This window comes from Diabrotica virgifera, chromosome 9, assembly GCF_917563875.1.
Source record: "Diabrotica virgifera virgifera chromosome 9, PGI_DIABVI_V3a".
Classification (NCBI taxonomy): domain Eukaryota; kingdom Metazoa; phylum Arthropoda; class Insecta; order Coleoptera; family Chrysomelidae; genus Diabrotica; species Diabrotica virgifera.
In genome coordinates this window covers 193055832-193075058 of record NC_065451.1, presented here as the reverse complement: position 1 = coordinate 193075058, position 19227 = coordinate 193055832, and the positions used below count along the sequence as shown (strand labels likewise).

The 19227-nt window shown below is 35.2% G+C and overlaps 1 protein-coding gene and 1 long non-coding RNA gene across 51 annotated transcripts in view; one reads left to right on the top strand and one right to left on the bottom strand.

Moving 5' to 3' along the window:
- Positions 1–19227, bottom strand: part of LOC114337907 (titin) — a 213688-nt gene that overhangs the window by 81762 nt on the left and 112699 nt on the right. For all 50 annotated transcript variants that reach the window (XM_050662773.1, XM_050662771.1, XM_050662781.1 and 47 more), the window contains exons 16-20: positions 11003–18763; positions 9435–10738; positions 7107–7216; positions 5800–6029; positions 2439–2513 (exon numbers count right to left, since the gene is read on the bottom strand). In XM_050662773.1, coding sequence (XP_050518730.1) covers positions 2439–2513; positions 5800–6029; positions 7107–7216; positions 9435–10738; positions 11003–18763 — 9480 coding nt within the window. The remainder of the gene's footprint in view (positions 1–2438; positions 2514–5799; positions 6030–7106; positions 7217–9434; positions 10739–11002; positions 18764–19227) is intronic.
- LOC126892918 (uncharacterized) overlaps positions 1–19227 on the top strand; it is a 77040-nt gene that overhangs the window by 50484 nt on the left and 7329 nt on the right. The window contains exon 3 of the long non-coding RNA XR_007701043.1: positions 7090–7234. This is a non-coding gene — a long non-coding RNA (uncharacterized LOC126892918). The remainder of the gene's footprint in view (positions 1–7089; positions 7235–19227) is intronic.

Below are 19227 nucleotides of genomic sequence, written 5' to 3'. Positions count from 1 at the left end.
AAAAATTAGCAGCCATCGCCAAAAAAAGTTATACGTACCTACAGTTATACTAAAGTTATACAAAAAAAATGAGGTTATAATATGTACACTCGACCTTCGGGTCCATAAAAATAGACGTAACAGCCTCAGCTCTGCGTGTGAATTTTTTGTAATTTATAATTTAATAATTAGGTACTAACTATTCTAAATGCGACATAAGCCACAATTTAACTAAAAAATGATTTTATTAACGTTTCGACGTCCACCACAGACGTCGTTGTCAAAATACAAAATATTAATAAATTAAACAAAAAGGTTGCTTGGCAAAAAAAAATCTTCTAATAATTTAATTTAATCTGACTTATTTATATAGATCGTCCCAAACCATTTTTTCAGTGCGTCACAGATTATCGAATTTTCTCTATCGCATTACAGATGGAAAATAAAATCATTTTTTAGTTAAATTGTGGCTTATTTCCCATTTAGAATAGTTAATTACAAAAATTCCACAAAGAAATAGCTTCAGAACAACATTTTTAATCTAATTGCAAACCAACTTAAAAAAAAAATCGAAAAATTGACATTTTTGGCTGTGGGGGAGGGGCAATAGGGGAAGTGGGCTAAAATTGCGGTGAGTCCTAATTTTTTAAAATCATATAGAACGTAAAAAAATAAAAAATATATTCAGGCTGTATCGACCTCAAAAAATATCATTAAGCCCGCAAAAATCCTTACATAACTTTAAAAAACATGGTTTTTGGGGGGTTTAAAGGTATTTTGCCCAATTTTTGATAATCCTAAAATACTCATTTATTTCAAATTATACATAATCTATTAACAAAACCTTGAGTTGATCTATGTTGCAGTCTATAAAATGGAGAAAATCCCTAAAAACCCCCTAAAAAACAGTTTTCCGGATTTTTCAAGATGGCGCACCTGACGGAAAAATCTGAAAAAAATCAGAGAGATAGCTTTTGATAAAATACACAAAATGCAAAAAAAATTGGACCTGTAGCCCCCTCCAAAAAAAAGTTATAGGTTTTAAAAAAGTTAAAAAAAAATTTGAGGTTATGTACACTCGACCTAAGGGTTTATAAAAAATGGACATGTTTTGTAAAAGTCTCATTTACACGTGTGAATGTTTTAAAATTTTTAAATCAATTGCAACCCAACTAAAAAAAATTAAATCTAAAAATCTATGTTTTAGGCTGTGGGGGGAGGCGTAACGGGGGTGGCGAGCTAAAAATCCGCGTTATCTCATTTTTTAATTGCACAGAACGTAAAAAAATTATAAAAAGATTAAATTCTGAGAGTGAGGGCATTTTGCCTATCTTAACGGGGGGTACCCTTTGATTTTCGCACTGCTCGTAAATTCTGTTTTCTTATGTGTTATTTACTACTGCTATAATAACCTATTTAAAAATCGAATTCTTAACATAAAGACTATTAGTATTTACCTGTCTTTAAAATGTTCATTGTCTGGCCATGCTGGAGGGTGGATTTACTGGTCTAAACAAAATGCAGAAAAAAAAAAACAACAACAAAAAATTAGTATGCGGCACACAAAATAGGTTAGGAGTTACCTTGAGAAGAATTAGGGTCTTCAAAAGTCGAGTCGGCAGTTAGAAACGCTGAAGCTAAACCTTTATCATTATCCCCCATACATTCGCTCTCCAACAGGAGGAATTCCTGAAGCTCTTCCTGACTATCAGCTGTGTGCAGTTGGAAGAAAGCACTGGGATCTATTTCTCGTGGTTCTAGCGGATACATAGGATTGTTATCAGTATCGTAGTCTTCTTCGTCTTTTAGGTAACTTTCTTTACTGACTCTGGGAAACGTTTGGTACTTTTCTGGTAAATACTTAGCATCTATGGGCTCTGAGGATATCACATTACAAGAACTAGAGTGCTTTCCTAAGGAATCGTATGTGTACCTTCGTTTATCTGAGCCGTTACTACCTTTTAAACTGCTACTTCTTGTTGAGGGTTCACTTTTTTCTTCAATTGGAGATAATATATAAAAAGGTTCTGCATGAGCTTCGTCCACCAGAATGTCTTTGCTCGAAGTATTGTCTTCTGCATCAAAAAACTCTTCCGAGTCAAAATTAAACCTTTTATCTGGTTTGTCTGAGAAACTGGTGGAGTTAATTAGTTCCATTACCGAACTTAAAGAATGTCTATGAGAATTTAGATAGTCACTCATTGCCGCACTAATAAAGTCTGTGTTTTGTTTAGGTTTGGTGGTGGTAGGCTCACTTTGTACAGAAGTATGCGATACTGATTTCGACAGTGATACGTCAGTTACTGAAGCCTTGAGGTAAAACGGTTTGCTGCCTCTGATGTTCTCTGCCGTATCGGTTCTGCTGATTACCTTACCTTTCTTCGGGATGTTTTCTAGACTGTCGGCTGAAAGCTCTGAAGATAACGCATGCTGCAAGCTAGTTCCACTTTTTGTATTACCTTTTAATGCTGCAGACAGCTCTTCCATGTGGGTCACCCATTCGGGCTTGCGGTACTCCTTGGTACCTACAATACCTGTTTAAAACGGTATAGACGTTAGAATCTCTATTTTTAGGCTGGTACCTTAGAAAGATGTCCATGAAATAGTATTTGATATTATTGAACATATTAAGAACTATATAAAAGATATTAAAACAAGCATATTGACTGAAGCTGAAAACCTGAATTGAGCACCGAAGCTGAAAATCCATATAAATTCGGCGACAGCTTCCATCTCCACAAGAAAATTAAGGAAAGTGCTGGTATCTTTAACACAAAACAAGTGACTGATATACTTAATATTTGGAAAATAAACGCAGCCAAATAGTCCAGAAAGCGACTGCGCATCCGCTAGGAAAAATATTCTAATTCGGATTTTTTGCACAATCTTACTCATAAAGGACTCCTTTTAACAAATTTGCATGTTGCCAGGACCAAAAGGTGGTCAAAAATTTTTTAAACGTTTTTTTTTGTTTTTATCCTAAAATTATTTTTTTTATATGGAAAAAAGTTTTTTTAGGTTTTTTGGATCATTCCAAACAGAAAAGGTCTTTAGTGACTTTTCTCTAAAAATGATAGTTTTTGACATATAAGCGATTGAAAATTGAAAAATTGCGAAATCAGTCATTTTTAACCCTCAAAAACTATGTGAAAAACTGAAAATTTTAATGTTGCCAAGGTAGGTAGATATTCTATAAACATCGATTGATGAAATCCCGAAGAGATTTTTGCAATACAGTATTCAAAACTCCTTTGTTTTTTAATTGCTAATCAAGTGTGCGCGACACTATTTTCCACCGACAGTATGGTGCAAATGAAAGGAATAAATTCGTTATTTCGTAAACCGGCGACTTTACGAAAAAATCCCGAAACAGGTCGATTTTTATTTTTAAGTTATGATATTGTGGCATATATGGTATACTAATGACGTCATCCATCTGGACGTGATGACGTAATCGATGATTTTTTTAAATGAGAATAGGGGTCATGTGCTAGTTCATTTGAAAGGTTCTTCAATTCTCTATTCAGTAATATAAACATTTACATCATTATTTATACAGGGTGTCCAAAAAATTTTTATTAAATTAAATTATTTGACAAAAAAAAAGTAGAAGGACACCCTGTATAAATAATTATGTAAATGTTTACATTACTGAATAGAGAATTGAAGAACCTTTCAAATGACCTACCACACGGCCCCTATTCTCATTTAAAAAAATCATCGATTACGTCATCACGCCTAGACGGATGACGTCACTAGTATACCATATATGCCACAATATCATAACTTAAAAATAAAAATCGACCTGTTTCGGGATTTTTCCTTAAAGTCGCCAGTTTACGAAATAACGAATTTATTCCTTTCATTTGCACCATAATGTCGGTGGAAAATAGTGTCGCGCACGCTTGATTAGCAATTAAAAAACAAAGGAGTTTTGAATATTGTATTGCAAAAAACTCTTCGGGATTTCATCAATCGATGTTTAAAGAATATCTACCTACCTTGGCAACATTCACATTTTCAGTTTTTCACATAGTTTTTGAGGGTTAAAAATGGCCGATTTCGCAATTTTTCAATTTTTAATCGCTTATATGTCAAAAACTATCATTTTTAGAGAAAAGTCACTAAAGACCTTTTCTGTTTGGAATGATCCAAAAAACCTAAAAAAACTTTTTTCCATGCAAAAATAATAATTTTAGGAAAAAAACAAAAAAAAAAACGTTTAAAAAATTTTTGACCACCTTTTGGTCCTGGCAACATGCAAATTTGTTAAAAGGAGTCCTTTTTGAGTAAGATTGTGCAAAAAATCCGAATTAGAATATTTTTCCTAGCGGATGCGCAGTGGCTTTCTGGACTAAAATACATGAACGTTAACAAGAAAAAGACAAATGACAGAATTGACAATAGACGCACACAGCTTCCAAGAGGTTGAAAGTTCAAATGTTTGGGAGTATTAGTCAACAGATTCAATTCGGTTTCAGAGAAGGTTAGGTAACGAGAGAACGCTTTTTTCTCAGTGCTAACATTTCTTCAACGATCACGGGAAGTACAGAAACCAATTTACGTCTGCTTTATAGATTTTGAAACTCAGGATGTTGGATAAACGAGACACTAAATATTGGTGAAGAAATTAAAACTCGTATAGAAATTGCAACATGAACATTTACGAAACTTGGATCTATTCTGAGCAATCATCAGCTGAACTTACAACTAAGAATCAAGTTCCTAAAATGTTATGTCTGTTCTGTATAACTACATGGCTCCGAAACTTTCGTCAATGGACTGGCTTATCAGCAGGTGAATTGTTACATGCCTCGCAAGATTGAAAACGATTTCGTCAAATTGTCATAGAAGCTACCCACGCCTAAAATTTGGGCACGGTACTCAAAGAGAAAGAAGAAGAAAGCAACAGAAGAAATGAATGTGTGAATTCAAGCGGGATATAGAGCGTTATATAGAAATAAGAAAAATGTTTAGAAATAAGAAGATAAGCCGAAACACAAAAACGAAAATAAATTTGCAAAACAACCATGAGACCAATAGTGGTAAATGCTTCAGACAAATTTACATTAACAGCAAGAAAAGAAGAACAACTGAAAGTTTTTGAGAGGAAGATTATGAGAAAAATACTGGGACCAAAGGGAGAAAACAAAGTCGATGAAAGACCATGGATCTTCTTCTTGATATACCATGTTCTTTCAGAATGTTGGTTACCATCATGGCTATCTTAATTTTATTCAAAAATTGAGGGTTCACGAAATACAAGATTGGATAGGTCAAGAGAACATACCTAGTTAGAGAAATAAAAGCACAGAGAATTAGATGGTGATACATAATGTAAAGAGAGAAGAGTAATCCGTTAAGAGTTATAACTGAATGGATACCACTAGGTAAAAAAAGCAGAGGCAGACCTAAACTGCGATGGAAACAACAAGTGGAAGAAAATTTGAAGAATATGGAAATTACAGATATAGGAAGGACAATCAAAGAGACAGAACAATGAAGAAAAGTAGTGGAAACGACGAAGTCACACCAGCAACTGTAAAACCAAACCCAGAATGGGATAATCGCCACACAAAAATGATCTTCAAGTGAAAACAACTTCAGCTTCCTCGGGGGCATATGGCTTGTATATATTACAATGTACTATTTTTGGACAGCTTTCAATAATGTAGATGTAAAACATGTGAATTGTAATTTTGGTTGCGTTAATCTGCGTGAAATTGGTAAGGATTTAAGGAAGAGGGTTAAAGCCTTTTTTGCTGAAATGAAAAAATATTATTTTTATCACAAACCTCTAAGCAAACTGATAATATTTACCTTCAACGCTTTCGACGAGTAGTTGAGAACTTGTTACTGCGACTCCAAGTGGATTTGTAGCTTCGTACACAATATCACCAGTATCATCAGGATAAACTTCTGAAATGGTTAAGATTGAAGTTCCATCATCGAAGTTTTCTATCATGAATTCGTGCGAAGGGATTATTTCTTCGCCGTGTTTGAGCCATTTACCTTCTGGTTTAGGTTTTCCTACTGCTTGGACTTCAAACCTATAAAAAATCAAGATTTTTACATACGATTTATTCCTTTCATTGATAAGCGAATTTACATGTATGAGGGGGTAACAACGAGTGATACAACAGATGTAGGAGAGACTGATACATTGCAAGTGAAAATGGGATTACACCAGGGCTCGATGCTTAGTGCTTATTGATTCTCATTAATCTTGAATCAACAAAACTAGAGGGTAACGTTCCCTGGTTCTTGATGTATGCTGATGATGTAGTAGAAAGTAGTGAAACTCGAACAGTGGAGACAAGAAAAATAAAGAATATATTTGGAATGTTCATTTAAAGATGGAGTTGCTACAAAAGATACAACGATATCTTTGGATTGTGAAGTCGTTGTGAAAAGTCATAGTTTTAACTACCTAGGATCGTTATTACAGAATAATAATCTATAGAATTAGGATTGGATGAATGAAGCGAAACGATTTGAGTGGTTATGATGTACGGAACTGAATGTTGGGCAGTTAAAAAGAAGAAGGAACATCGAGTGCATGTGGCTAAAATTACAATGCTTATATGGATGAGTATAGTGACAAAAAAGAATAAAACTAAGAATAAGTATGTTAGGGGAAGTCTAAGGGTAGCACCAAATGCCCAAATGAGTGAGCAGTGGTTAAGATGGTTTGATCATGTTCACCGTCAAGATGCTAATCACCCAATATGCAGAATTGCTGAAATGCGGGTTTCTGGAAGGAGTAGGAGAGAAAAAATAAAGAAGGCTTGGGTGAGACGTTCAGGCACGACATGCCGTTAAAGAGTTTTGATATTGGTATGGCATAGGATAGAAACTTATGGAGGCATGTAATTAGGGAAGTCGATCCTGCATAGCGATAAAGACAAAGAGACTAATGGTGATCTAAATGTAATAAAGCACGACAACTTTTATACGTCTTCTATGTTTTATTTTGATTTTTTTCCCTGAAATTCCATGTTTGTTTCACATTCTAGGTGTATGATTATGATTATGAACATTATAAAATAAATCAACCAATTAATGTAATTTGACTTTTAGTTTTAGTTCATAAAGCTTTCTTTGTTTTAGATATACGTCATACTTACTTGGTAACTTCTCCGTCTTTCACTGTAAGTACCTGAGGCAACTTCTTGATAATCTTGGGGGCACATTCTACGTCACTGTCTGATGGGAAGTAATCAGTCTCACTTATAGTCTACAAGTAAAAAAGAAAGTAAGTATGTTGATTTCGATTGTAATGAAAAATATTTATCATAACAAACACAAACATTTAATGAGGTAAAATAAAAGAAATGTTGAAATCTAGAACGGTGAGCAACTGTTTTCCTGCGGGTATAGAAAGACATCAATGTTTTCCCCCGTTTTGGAGAGCAGGGCAATGCGTTTCGCTATATCTTCTGGGCTTGGTGATGAACAGTTAGTTGTCGAGATATTAAGGCCTATTTCCAGTCTTCTAAGTAGGTTCCAGACAATGTGATTACTATATTAAGATTTTCGAGAGTTTTCCTCCACCTGGTGGTTCTTGCAGAATTCAGAGACTCTAGAAGTTGTTCACCTACGTCTAGGTCTCTGGTTTGCTCTTATTGGTCGTACAGGTCTTTACATTCTTCGGTTCAGCATCAAGGATTTGGTTAGGTCGCGTGGAATGTGTTTTTGGCACAGCCGATTGTAAGTTTAGCAAATCTTTCGTCTGTAGTTGTCTACTTTCTACTATAGGTTCAATATGTCTGACATCTTCATTGGACGTGATACTTATCTGAGTTTGCTTTAAGTAAGTTCCATATCGACAGAGGAATTCAGCTTATAATGGGAATAAATGAAAGAAGTGAAAGAAGTATATTAGGGAATAGTAATGCCCATAGTTGTTGTTCAATCTCAAATTAATCCCTTAATTTGTAATCTCACATTATTCTTAACTTCTTAAACTTTTATAGTTTCACCGTGTATAATTGAAACATTTGGGAAATATATATCGAGTAATATTTTAATTATTAGAGTCCAGTGAACATTTTGCAACCTAAATAAATTGCCAAATCGTGGTATTTCCAATTGTACTTCCTAGTACATGTTGCAATAGTTTCCTCAATAAACTGTAGTTGTAAGCTTTCAAAAGATTTCAAAGTTCGTTGCTGTTGTCATGCAACTTATTGATGAATTGTACATTTTGACGAGATTATAAATTAGCCAAAGGGACTATTTTGGGTCGCAGTCTATTTTAGAAAGTTACCTGAACAATCTAGTGTAATACTCAGTAGCTGTCAATAAAACCATATGTTTACTCCACACTTCCAACATTTATTTACCATCGTCGATCGAGAAGAATCGGACAAAGACTATTCATTAGAAAACAATTCGATCCTGATATTTACATCGAATTGTCCATTTGGTCCTTCGAGCCGGATTCTGGCCTAAGCTGTGCTTTTGGGTAATTTTCAAGAACTTCTCTGGTGGCAAGGTTATGGCAGTCATCTTTGGTGAATATAAATGTGAGATGTGTGTTGTAGCATTTTGACATCACATCTATCAGAAAAAAGGTAGGTTTCTGTTTTGCATCGTGTAAAAGTCAAGATGCTTAACCTCCGCCCACTCAATGATTTGTTGGCTGTAGAGGTTATATTGGTTATAGCCCCATGCAATGTAATGACTGTTGAAATCTCCTATGCATATTGATGGATGCGGGAATGAAGGAAGCTTACCTGGTAGCCATATTATATTTGATCGTTTGTATGAAATAATATTACGTCAAAAAAATCGCGTCCCTAGAGTGGAATTGGGCAGGACACGTCACCAGATTGTCAGACGATCGATGGACAAAACGTATTGTCGAGTGGAAGCCACGAAAAGAAGCACTACGGAGCAGAGGACGCCCATTAACCAGATAGTTCGATCCGAAGCATGCTATCGCTAACTGGATGCAAGCCGCACAAAGCAGAGATACATGGAAAAAGCTGAGGGAAACCTATGTCCAGAAGTGGATGCGTACTGGTTTATGATGATGATATAATAATATTAACTGTTGTGATTCTATCTATTACGTTTAGAGTTCTTAAGATGAGAAAGAGTATATGGTGATGGTGCTAACATTTTTTGTGTTTGTTCTACAGTAAGTAGCAATCACATGTTGTTGGTGATTAAGTGAGGATACTAATCTATATCCTCAATGATACATCATTATACCATTAAAAAGTATTTCTAAATGAAGTAAAAAATTATATGTTTCTGACATGATAAAGCGTATGGTCTTTATAAGCAAGATTATAAACACAAAGAAGGAATATTCATCATAGGTAAACATAGGAAACAGCCTTAAGAACAATAATAAATGCCAATTTTATAATAATAGAAGATAAAGCCACGTTTCTGATGTAAATGGTGAACAGAAATATTTCGAATTTATTTATAAACCAACGTACCTTATCTGCCAAAAGATCCTCTTCGGAACCGGTCATGTGGCCCAATTCAGAATCAGGAACATACTCATAAGCTTCTACAATCAAAGAGGATTTGCAAATAGCTTCACCGATTCGATTAGCTGCAACACAAGTGTATTCTCCAGCATTTTCTGGGAACACTTCAGTTATGGCCAACGTACATAAACCTTCGGTGTCTTGATAAATGACAACATCTTTGGCTTCCTTAACTGGAATGTTATTGTGGAACCATTCAACCTTTGGAACGGGCTTACCGATGACTACACAACTAAACTCGACCTTTTCGCCATCCATAACTCTTACAGGAGATAGTCGTTTGACGAATCTGGGATATTCCAATTCGTTGGTTTCTTCGTATTCAGTCTCTTCAATAATTCTTATCGACGCAGTACATGTCACTGAGCCTGCTACGTTCTCAGCTCTACAAGTGATTGATCCGGCAAGTTCTGGAGTCACTTGTGATATTAATAAAACTGATTTATTACCTTTAGTAACGATACGACTGGTTTCTAAGGTTTCTAGAGGTAAGGTCTCGTGGAACCACTGGAATGTTGCTTCTGGAATAGCTTCGACTGTAGCTTCTAATATTATTATATCTCCTAAAGTGGCTTTTTGTGGTTTAATAAGTTCAACAAACCTGGGTGGTTGTGCGTCGTAAGGCTGCTCAACCACTTGTACTGATCCAGAGGATCTAGCTTCACCTCTTGGATTCTTAGCTCGCACTTCATACTTTCCTCCTTTTTGTTTCTTATTCAAATTCTTCTTTATTGTTAATTTCGTTGTATTTTCCTTTGTTTCTATAATATAGTCTTTAGTAGGTTTAATCTCAGTGCCGTTTCTTAACCAAGTAATTTCAGGTGTTGGTGTTCCTTCGAAGCTTGCTTCTAGAACAATTTCTTCATCTGGTTTAGCTAAAACTGCTTGCACTGGTTTTGTTATTTTTGGAGCATACATCACGACTGGTTGGGAAACCACTACTGATTTAGATATTACCAAATTAGCTCTACATTCTGCTTTACCGAATTTGTTTTCAGCTTTTACACTGTAAACTTTCTCGTCCAGTGGTGTTGGTTTCAGGATTTCTAATGTAGATACACCAGTCTCAGGGTTGAAGGATATTTTTTGTTCTGGGCTTGGTTTGACAGGTTTTCCTTCTTTGAACCAAGACACTTTAGGCGTTGGTTGACCTGTAACGACACATTCCAGCTTGGCCACCTCAGTTTCTTCAATTATTTGAGGTTGTAAGGGTTTGACGAAGTGTGGAGCTTCCCCAGTTTCTTCTTTTTCTGTAAAATGAACATAAAATAAATTATTTGATTTCGACTGATATCAATATTAACACACACAAATTGTAAAAGCATTAGCAGCTTGAACATTTATTTTAAAGTATAGAATTAGCTGCCACAAAATCACTAGCAAAGCTTGGTAAAAATTAGAGCCTTTAGTTGCATATTTTTGTCATAATTATAAATTTTTTATTTATTAAAAATAATTGCTAGCAAAATGTAAACTGTTATATGCAACACACATTGAGCCACACATTTTTATACCTAAGATAACAAGATTGGCAGTAGATGTGGCTGCACCAGCTGAATTCGTTGCTTTGCAAGAATAAATGGCTACATCTTGAGGCTCAACTTTAGCAAATTCCAAGGTGACGGTATTTTCCACAATATTAACGTATGCTCTTTCGGTGGCTTGGAACACTTTTTCGTTTTTGTACCATGTAATATCAGGGAATGGACTTCCATCCACTTTACAGATTATGGTAGCTGGCTTGCCTTCTTCGGCAACCACAGGCTCAACTCTTTGAATAAATCTAGGAGCGATAGTTTTCTTTTTGACCCGTTTTTCGATTGTTTTTTGTGTAACAGTCTTTTGAACAGTCTTTTCTTGCACTTCTACATCATCTCGCACAGTTTCTTCGGGTACTTTGTCTATTATCTCGGTGATACGTTTTTGAGATATAATTTCTAGTTCTGGAATTGGTTGACTGTCGTCAAATGAAACTGTTTTCTGTTTATCCTTCTTGACTTTCTTTGACGTAATTTGAACAGTCATATCTTTTTGGTATGTGACCTGTTCAGCCTCTTCTGTTGGCTGCTTCTCTTCAACTTCCTTTGGTTTAACAGGAGCTTTCTTTTCCACTAGTGTAATCTCAGTTTCAGAAACTACTTTTGTTTCTTCTGGAACTTCAATTACTTCTTCCTTAGCCTTTTCAGGAACCAACTCCTGTATTTTTTCTTCTAAGATTTCCTCGACTGTAGTTGTTTGGAAATCCTTAGTTTCTTCATCGGCTGTAAATTCTGGTTTATCTTCTTCCTTTGGTTTAGGCCGTGTTTTCTTATCTTTCTTTGTTTTCTTGTCAATTGGTTGTATTTTAATTTGATCATCATATTCCTTTATTTCTATAACCTCTGCTGATTCTCGCTTTACTTCTTCTACCTCTGTTTTATACTCTGGAACTTCTGGTTTTTCTTTAGAGATTGGCTTAAGTTTGATTTCTTCCTTTTCTTCTTCAGGAAGAGGCTTCCTTTTACCCTTTGGCATTTCTTTTGTTTCTACAGTTTCTACCGGTTTTTCTTTTGGAGTTCTCCTCCAAGGAGCTTTAGGCTCTTCTGGCACAGGTTCTGCTTCGCGAATTTCTTCTGATATAGTGACTGGTGTCATATCTACAATTTGTGGTTTTTCCTCAGTTACTTTAGGAGTAACATCAAAATCTATCTTCTCGTATTCTTTAGGCTGAATGTCAGATTTTGGTATTTGTTTTGGTTGAGATACTTCAGAAATATCTTCAGTTTCTTTTGGAGTCTTTTTAATAGGTTTAAGTGTAACTTCCTCTTTGATTTCCTCTTCTTTTGGTATTTTACCCTTTCCAATCTTCAATGTAATCTTTTCTTCTTCTATCTCTTCTTTCTTTGGTTTTTCTTGACGACGCCAAGGTGTAGGTTGTGTTTCAGTAACCTCTTTTGGTTTTTCTTCAAACTCAATTTTTTCAGCAACTTCAGGAACATATTTTTCTCCTTCTTCAATTTCTGGCATATCCTCATATTTTACTGGCTTCTTAGGTTTTACCTTCTTTTCACGTTTTTCTTCAACGTGTATCTCTTGGTGAGGTATTGGTTTCAGGCTAATTTGATCCATTTCACTTACTTCCTTTTGTTCTGGAATTTCTCGCCTTTGAACAGGTTTCAGTTTAACTTCCTCAGGTGTAATTTCTTCTTTTTGGAATTTCTTAGGAGTCTTTGGTTTGGGTTTTTCCTTGTCATCTACTTTTAAGACTACGGTATCTTCAACTTCAGTAACGGTTTCGATAATGATTGATTCTGGAGATTTAATTTCTTCTGGTTTTATCTCCTCAGGTTGCGTTTCCTCTTTCTCGGGAACCTCAACTGTTTCCGCCTTAGGTTTTTCTGCCTTGGGTTTTCTCCTTCTTTTCTCTTTGGTTTTACGTATCTTTTGATCAACTTGTTGCTCTAATTCCTCTTCCTTTTCTTCTTCTGATGAAGATGACTTAATAATTTCTTCGACAGGTTTTTTCTTAAGTGGTTTAAGCTCAACTTTTTCCAATTCATCTTTAACAGCTTCTTTTCTATCTACTTTTGTACGTTTTAGTTTAATCGCTTCTTTATTCCATGGAATAATTTCTTCTTGTGTCTCTTTCAAAAGAGATTCTTCTTCTTTTACTTGATAAATTTCTGATGGTTTGGTTTCTGATATTTCTGGCTTTACTGGAGCAACTTCTTCGTGTGTTTCTGTCTTTTTAGATTTGCGCCAAGGTTTTGTTTCAGTTTCTTTTGATTCTGGTATTTCCACAACTGTTGCTTCCTCGGGTTTATGTGTAACTTCTTCGGCTATTTCTGTTGGTTTCTCGATCTCCTTAGTTTCATCACGTTTATCTTTAGCTTTCTTTTCTTTCTTAACCTTTTTAACGCCCTTTTCCTTTTCTGATTCAATTTCTTGTTCGGGTGTTTCTAATATCACTGCTTCTTCTTTGACAACTTCCTCTTCTTCAGGTTTTTTGATAGCTTTTAATTCAACAGTTTCTAACTCATCCTTAACTTGTTCTTTCTTTTCTTTCTTTGTTCTCTTTAGTGTAATCTGTTGCTTATTCCAAGGAATTACTTCTTCTTTGGGCTTTTCGAAGACGGTCTCTTCTTCCGTTACCTCATAAACTTCCTTTGGTTGTTCGGTAGTGCCACTTTCAGGTTTTTGTTCTTCAATTTCTGGTTGAACTGGTTTCTTTGGTTTTCGCCAAGATTTAGTATCCGGTTGTTTGACTTCTTCAACTTTTTCGAATGTTGAATCTTCAGGTTTAACATCTAGTTCTTTCGCTACATATTGGGTTTTTTCTTCTTCTTCTATTTTTATGTCTTTCTCTTCGAATTTTTTGTCTTTCTTAACCTTTTTAATCACCTTCTTGTCTGTAGTGACTTTTACATCCTCGTCTTTGTCTTCAATAATATCTTTTATAATAGTTTCTTCTTCTACGTGTTGTTTCTTATGCGGTTTTAATTCAACAGTTTCTATCTCATCCTTAACTTGTTCTTTCTTTTCTTTCTTTGTTCTTTTTAGTGTAATCTGTTGCTTATTCCAAGGAATGACTTCTTCTTTGGACTTTTCGAAGACGGTCTCTTCTTCCGTTACCTCATAAACTTCCTTTGGCTGTTCGGTAGTGCCACTTTCAGGTTTTTGTTCTTCAACTTCTGGTTGAATTGGTTTCTTTGGTTTTCGCCAAGATCTAGTATCAGTTTGCTTGACTTCCTCAACTGTTTCGGTTGTTGAATCTTCAGGTTTAACATCTACTTCTTTCGCTACATATTGCGGTTTTTCTTCTTCTTCTATTTTTACATCTTTCTCTTCGAACGTTTTGTCTTTCTTAACCTTTTTAATCACTTTCTTGTCTGTAGTGACTTTTACATCCTCGTCTTTGTCTTCAATAATATCTTTTATAATAGTTTCTTCTTCTACGTGTTGTTTCTTATGCGGTTTTAATTCAACAGTTTCTATCTCATCCTTAACTTGTTCTTTCTTTTCTTTCTTTGTCCTTTTTAGTGTAATCTGTTGCTTATTCCAAGGAATGACTTCTTCTTTGGACTTTTCGAAGACGGTCTCTTCTTCCGTTACCTCATAAACTTCCTTTGGTTGTTCGGTAGTGCCACTTTCAGGTTTTTGTTCTTCAACTTCTGGTTGAATTGGTTTCTTTGGTTTTCGCCAAGATCTAGTATCAGTTTGCTTGACTTCCTCAACTGTTTCGGTTGTTGAATCTTCAGGTTTAACATCTACTTCTTTCGCTAGATATTGCGGTTTTTCTTCTTCTTCTATTTTTATATCTTTCTCTTCGAACTTTTTGTCTTTCTTAACCTTTTTAATCACTTTCTTGCCTGTAGTGACATCCACAACCTCTTCTTTGTCTTCAGTAACATCCTTTATAATAGTTTCTTCTTCTACGTGTTGTTTCTTATGCGGTTTTAATTCAACAGTTTCTATCTCATCCTTAACTTGTTCTTTCTTTTCTTTCTTTGTCCTTTTTAGTGTAATCTGTTGCTTATTCCAAGGAATAACTTCTTCTTTGGACTTTTCGAAGACGGTCTCTTCTTCCGTTACCTCATAAACTTCCTTTGGCTGTTCGGTAGTGCCACTTTCAGGTTTTTGTTCTTCAACTTCTGGTTGAATTAATTTCTTTGGTTTTCGCCAAGATCTAGTATCGGTTTGCTTGACTTCCTCCACTGTTTCGGTTGTTGAATCTTCAGGTTTAACATCTACTTCTTTCGCTACATATTGCGGTTTTTCTTCTTCTATTTTTACATCTTTCTCTTCGAACTTTTTGTCTTTCTTAACCTTTTTAATCACCTTCTTGTCTGTAATGACTTTTACGTCTTCTTCTTTGTCTTCAATAATATCCTTTATAATAGTTTCTTCTTCTACGTGTTGTTTTTTATGCGGTTTTAATTCAACAGTTTCTATCTCATCCTTAACTTGTTCTTTCTTTTCTTTTTTTGTTCTTTTTAGTGTAATCTGTTGCTTATTCCAAGGAATGACTTCTTCTTTGGACTTTTCGAAGACGGTATCTTCTTCCGTTACCTCATAAACTTCCTTTGGTTGTTCGGTAGTGCCACTTTCAGGTTTTTGTTCTTCAACTTCTGGTTGAATTGGTTTCTTTGGTTTTCGCCAAGATCTAGTATCAGTTTGTTTCACTTCTTCAACTTTTTCGATTGTTGAGTCTTCAGGTTTAACATCTATTTCTTTCGCCACATATTGCGGTTTTTCTTCTTCTTCTATTTTTACATCTCTCTCTTCAACCTTCTTGTCCTTTTTAACCTTTTTAATTACTTGTTTTTGTGTAATTATTTCTATATTTTCTTCTGCTTTTTCCGGAGTATCTTTTACAATTGATTCTTCTTCTACATGTTTCTTATGTGGTTTTAATTCTACTTGTTCTATTTCTTCCTTAACTTGCTCTTTCTTAGATACCTTAGTTCGTTTTAAAGTAATTTCTTGTTTATTCCATGGAATAATTTCTTCTTTTGGTTTTTGAATAACTGTTTCCTCTTCTTTGGCCTCATAAATTTCTTGTGGGCTAGTTTCAGGTTTTTCTTCTGTAGTTTCTGGTTTTAGTGGCTTTGGTTTACGCCATGATTTTGTTTCAGGTACTTCTTCTATTTTCGCAGTGTCAGTTTTTATGGTTTCTTCTTTAGCGATTTGTTCAGGCTTTTCCTGTTCTTCTTTTTCTATGTGTTCTTCTTTATGTTTCCTCTCCTTTCTTACTTTTCTAATAGCTTCTTTTTGTTTAATTGTTTCAGTCTCTTCTTGATCTTTGTCTGTGATATCCTCTATTAGAGTTTCTTCTTCAGTATGCTGCTTTTTAAATGGCTTTAATTCAACCTTTTCTATATCTTCCTTCACTTGTTCCTTTCTTTCAACCTTAGTTCTTTTTAATACAATCTCCTGTTTGTTCCATGGAATCATCTCTTCTTTAGGCTTTTGTGGAATTACGTCTTCCTCTGTTGCTTGATATACTTGGCTGGGCTTATCTTCTACACCCTCTGCTTCTGGCTTTTCGTCCTTAATTTCTGGTTTAAGAGGTTGTCTTTGTCTACGCCAACCTTTAGTTTCAACTACTTGTGTTTCTACAATTTCCTCTTTCTGTTCCTCTACTGGTCTTGTTTGTTCTTTCTCTTGATCGACACTAATGAATTCTTCATCTTCGATATGTTGTTTCTTAAACGGTTTAAGTTCTACTTTTTCCACTTCATCTTTTTTCTGTTCTTTCCTCTCGATTTTGGTCTTCTTAAGAACAATAGCTCGATTTTTCCATGGTACTATCTCCTCTTCCGCTTCCTGCAGTATAATCTCTTCTTCTCTAACTTTATAAATGGGTTTTTCTGGTTGATCTTCTGTTTCTTCGGGTTTTTGTTTTCTTGGTTGTCGCCAGGATTTAGTTTCAGATATTACTTGAGTTACTTCTGAAGATTCTGTTACTTCTTCATCTGGTTTTAAACTTTCTATTGTTTTTGTTTCATCTTTTTCTATATGTTTTTGATCCTTAATTACACTCTTTTTAATGATTTTCTGCTTACCGTCTTGATCTTGGATTTCTTCAGTAATAATTTCTTCTTCTTCCGTATGAATCTTTCGAGTTGGTTTCAGTTGCACTTCTTCAATTTTATCTTCCTGTATATGTTTTACTTCCCTTCGAGTTTTCTTTAATTCAATTTTTTGCTTATTCCAGGGGATAAGCTCCTCTCCTGGAACTTGTTGTTCTGGCATAGTTTCTTCCTTGGCGGTCAGTACATCTTTATCTTCTATTATAGGCTTTTCTTCAAGTTGTTTTGGTTTTCTCCATTGTTGTGTTTCAGGTTGTTTAACTTGTTTCTCCTCTACGTTGTCTTTAAGAGTCAAAATTTGTTTGTCTTCTACGTGCTCTTCTGGCACTGTTTTCCTCGTTGGTTTTAAGCCTACTTGTTCTAAGGTTTCCTTGGTTTGTTCTTTTCTAGCAATCTGAGTTTTCTTAAGAGTGATTTGCTCTTTATTCCATGGCACTGGTTCAGGCTTTTGCTCATCTACTTTGGGCTTTTCTTCTTCTGATTGTTCGCTTGGTTTTGCTTCCTTAGGTTTCCTCCAACCACGAGATTCAGCCTGTTGCACCTCTACTACGTTCTGGTTTTCATCTATTCTTAAGATAGTTGCATCTTCAGTAACCAGCTGTTTCTCCACTGGTTTAATTTCTTCTCTAGGTTTACGCCAACCCTTCGTTTCTTGTTTTTTAGTTTCTTCAATGCTTTCAGCTGCAGTTAACTTTAACAGACTTGATTCTTCAGTGTGTACTTTATCAGGTTTTATTTGTGTAGTAACAGTAGTTGTTTCTTCAACCGTCTGACTAGTTGCAGATGATTTTCTGAATGGTTTAAGGGTTACTTCTTCCAAAGTCTCTTTTTGAACTTCCTTACGTTGTCGAGGTGTTTTCTTTAATGTAATTTCTTGCTGATTCCAAGGAACTGGTTCCTGTGGAACTTTCTCTTCAGTTTCCAGAGTTTGAGTTTCCTCTTTTAAATCTTCTTTAATTTTTTCGTCTCCTCTATCTCTGCGTTTACGCCAATCTTTGATTGCTGTATCTTGTTGACTCGTTTCCGTTGTTCGTTCGTCTAATTTTAATAGTGTTGAGTCTTCTTCGTGTACTTTCCTTTCAAGAGTTTGTTTCTGACGTCTCCAGTCTCGTTGCGTGAGCGTTTGATCGGCTTGTACTTTTTCATGTTCGCTTAAGGACAGCGTAGTACTATCTTCAGTTTCCAGGTGTTGTTGCAAATGTTGTTCAGGTCTACGTTCTTTACGCCAGTCTTTCTTAACTAATGCTTCCTGTTGACTAATTTTTTCCCTTTCAATTTCTGATAGGGATAATAGAGATGTATCGTCAGTTTCGGTAAATGGCTGCAATAAAGGTTTTAATGTTACATCTTCTAATTTTTCTCTTTGTATCTCTTTTCTTTCTATTTTGGTTTTCTTCAAAACTATCTGTTCCTCAGTCCAAGGTTGAGCCTGCGTTTTTTGTTCCACCAATATTTTCTGTAAACTTGTTGAGTCTTTTCGGTATGTTTTACGAATTCCTTTTTGCCTCCAAGGTAATGATTCATCACCTACAGGGAGCTCGTTTGCGTCCAGTGGTTGTTGAGGACCACCTTTTGAGCCGAGTGTAGCTTGCTGGTGAGTAACTCCAGGTCCTCCTGTTGTGTAGCCATCTTTAGTAATGATTTGTTGATCATCTCGATCGGTAACATCGGTTTTGGCAGATTTTCTGTACGTTCCAACTCGTCCTGAAATAGTTGGGAGATGATGACTTTTATACTTTTTTTAAGAACACAATTAAAAGTTTCTTTGCATTGTTTCCTTGTATTGCAAGCAAAATGATTAATATCGTTTTGAATAAACTTATGCTTAGGTTATAGATTTACGGAAACTACATTAAATAACCCTGTTCATGGGAAGTTTTTATATTTATGGAATTAATGGTTATTTAATGGAAATTCAAAATAAATAATAACATGAAAAATATAAACACAATCAGGAGCGTCATTTGAAATTTTGATAGGGGGGGGAGCAAGCATTATTTATACAATACCTTAATGCAAACATAATACAAAACTGATCTATTTTTTGTAAATTTCAGTAATTTTCAGGGTCAGGAGGAGGTCAAATGCCCCCCCCCCTGATCCTATCAAATGACGCCCCTGAACACAACACTGTCTTTTGCAGTGAGTATCTACCAACTTCTTAATGC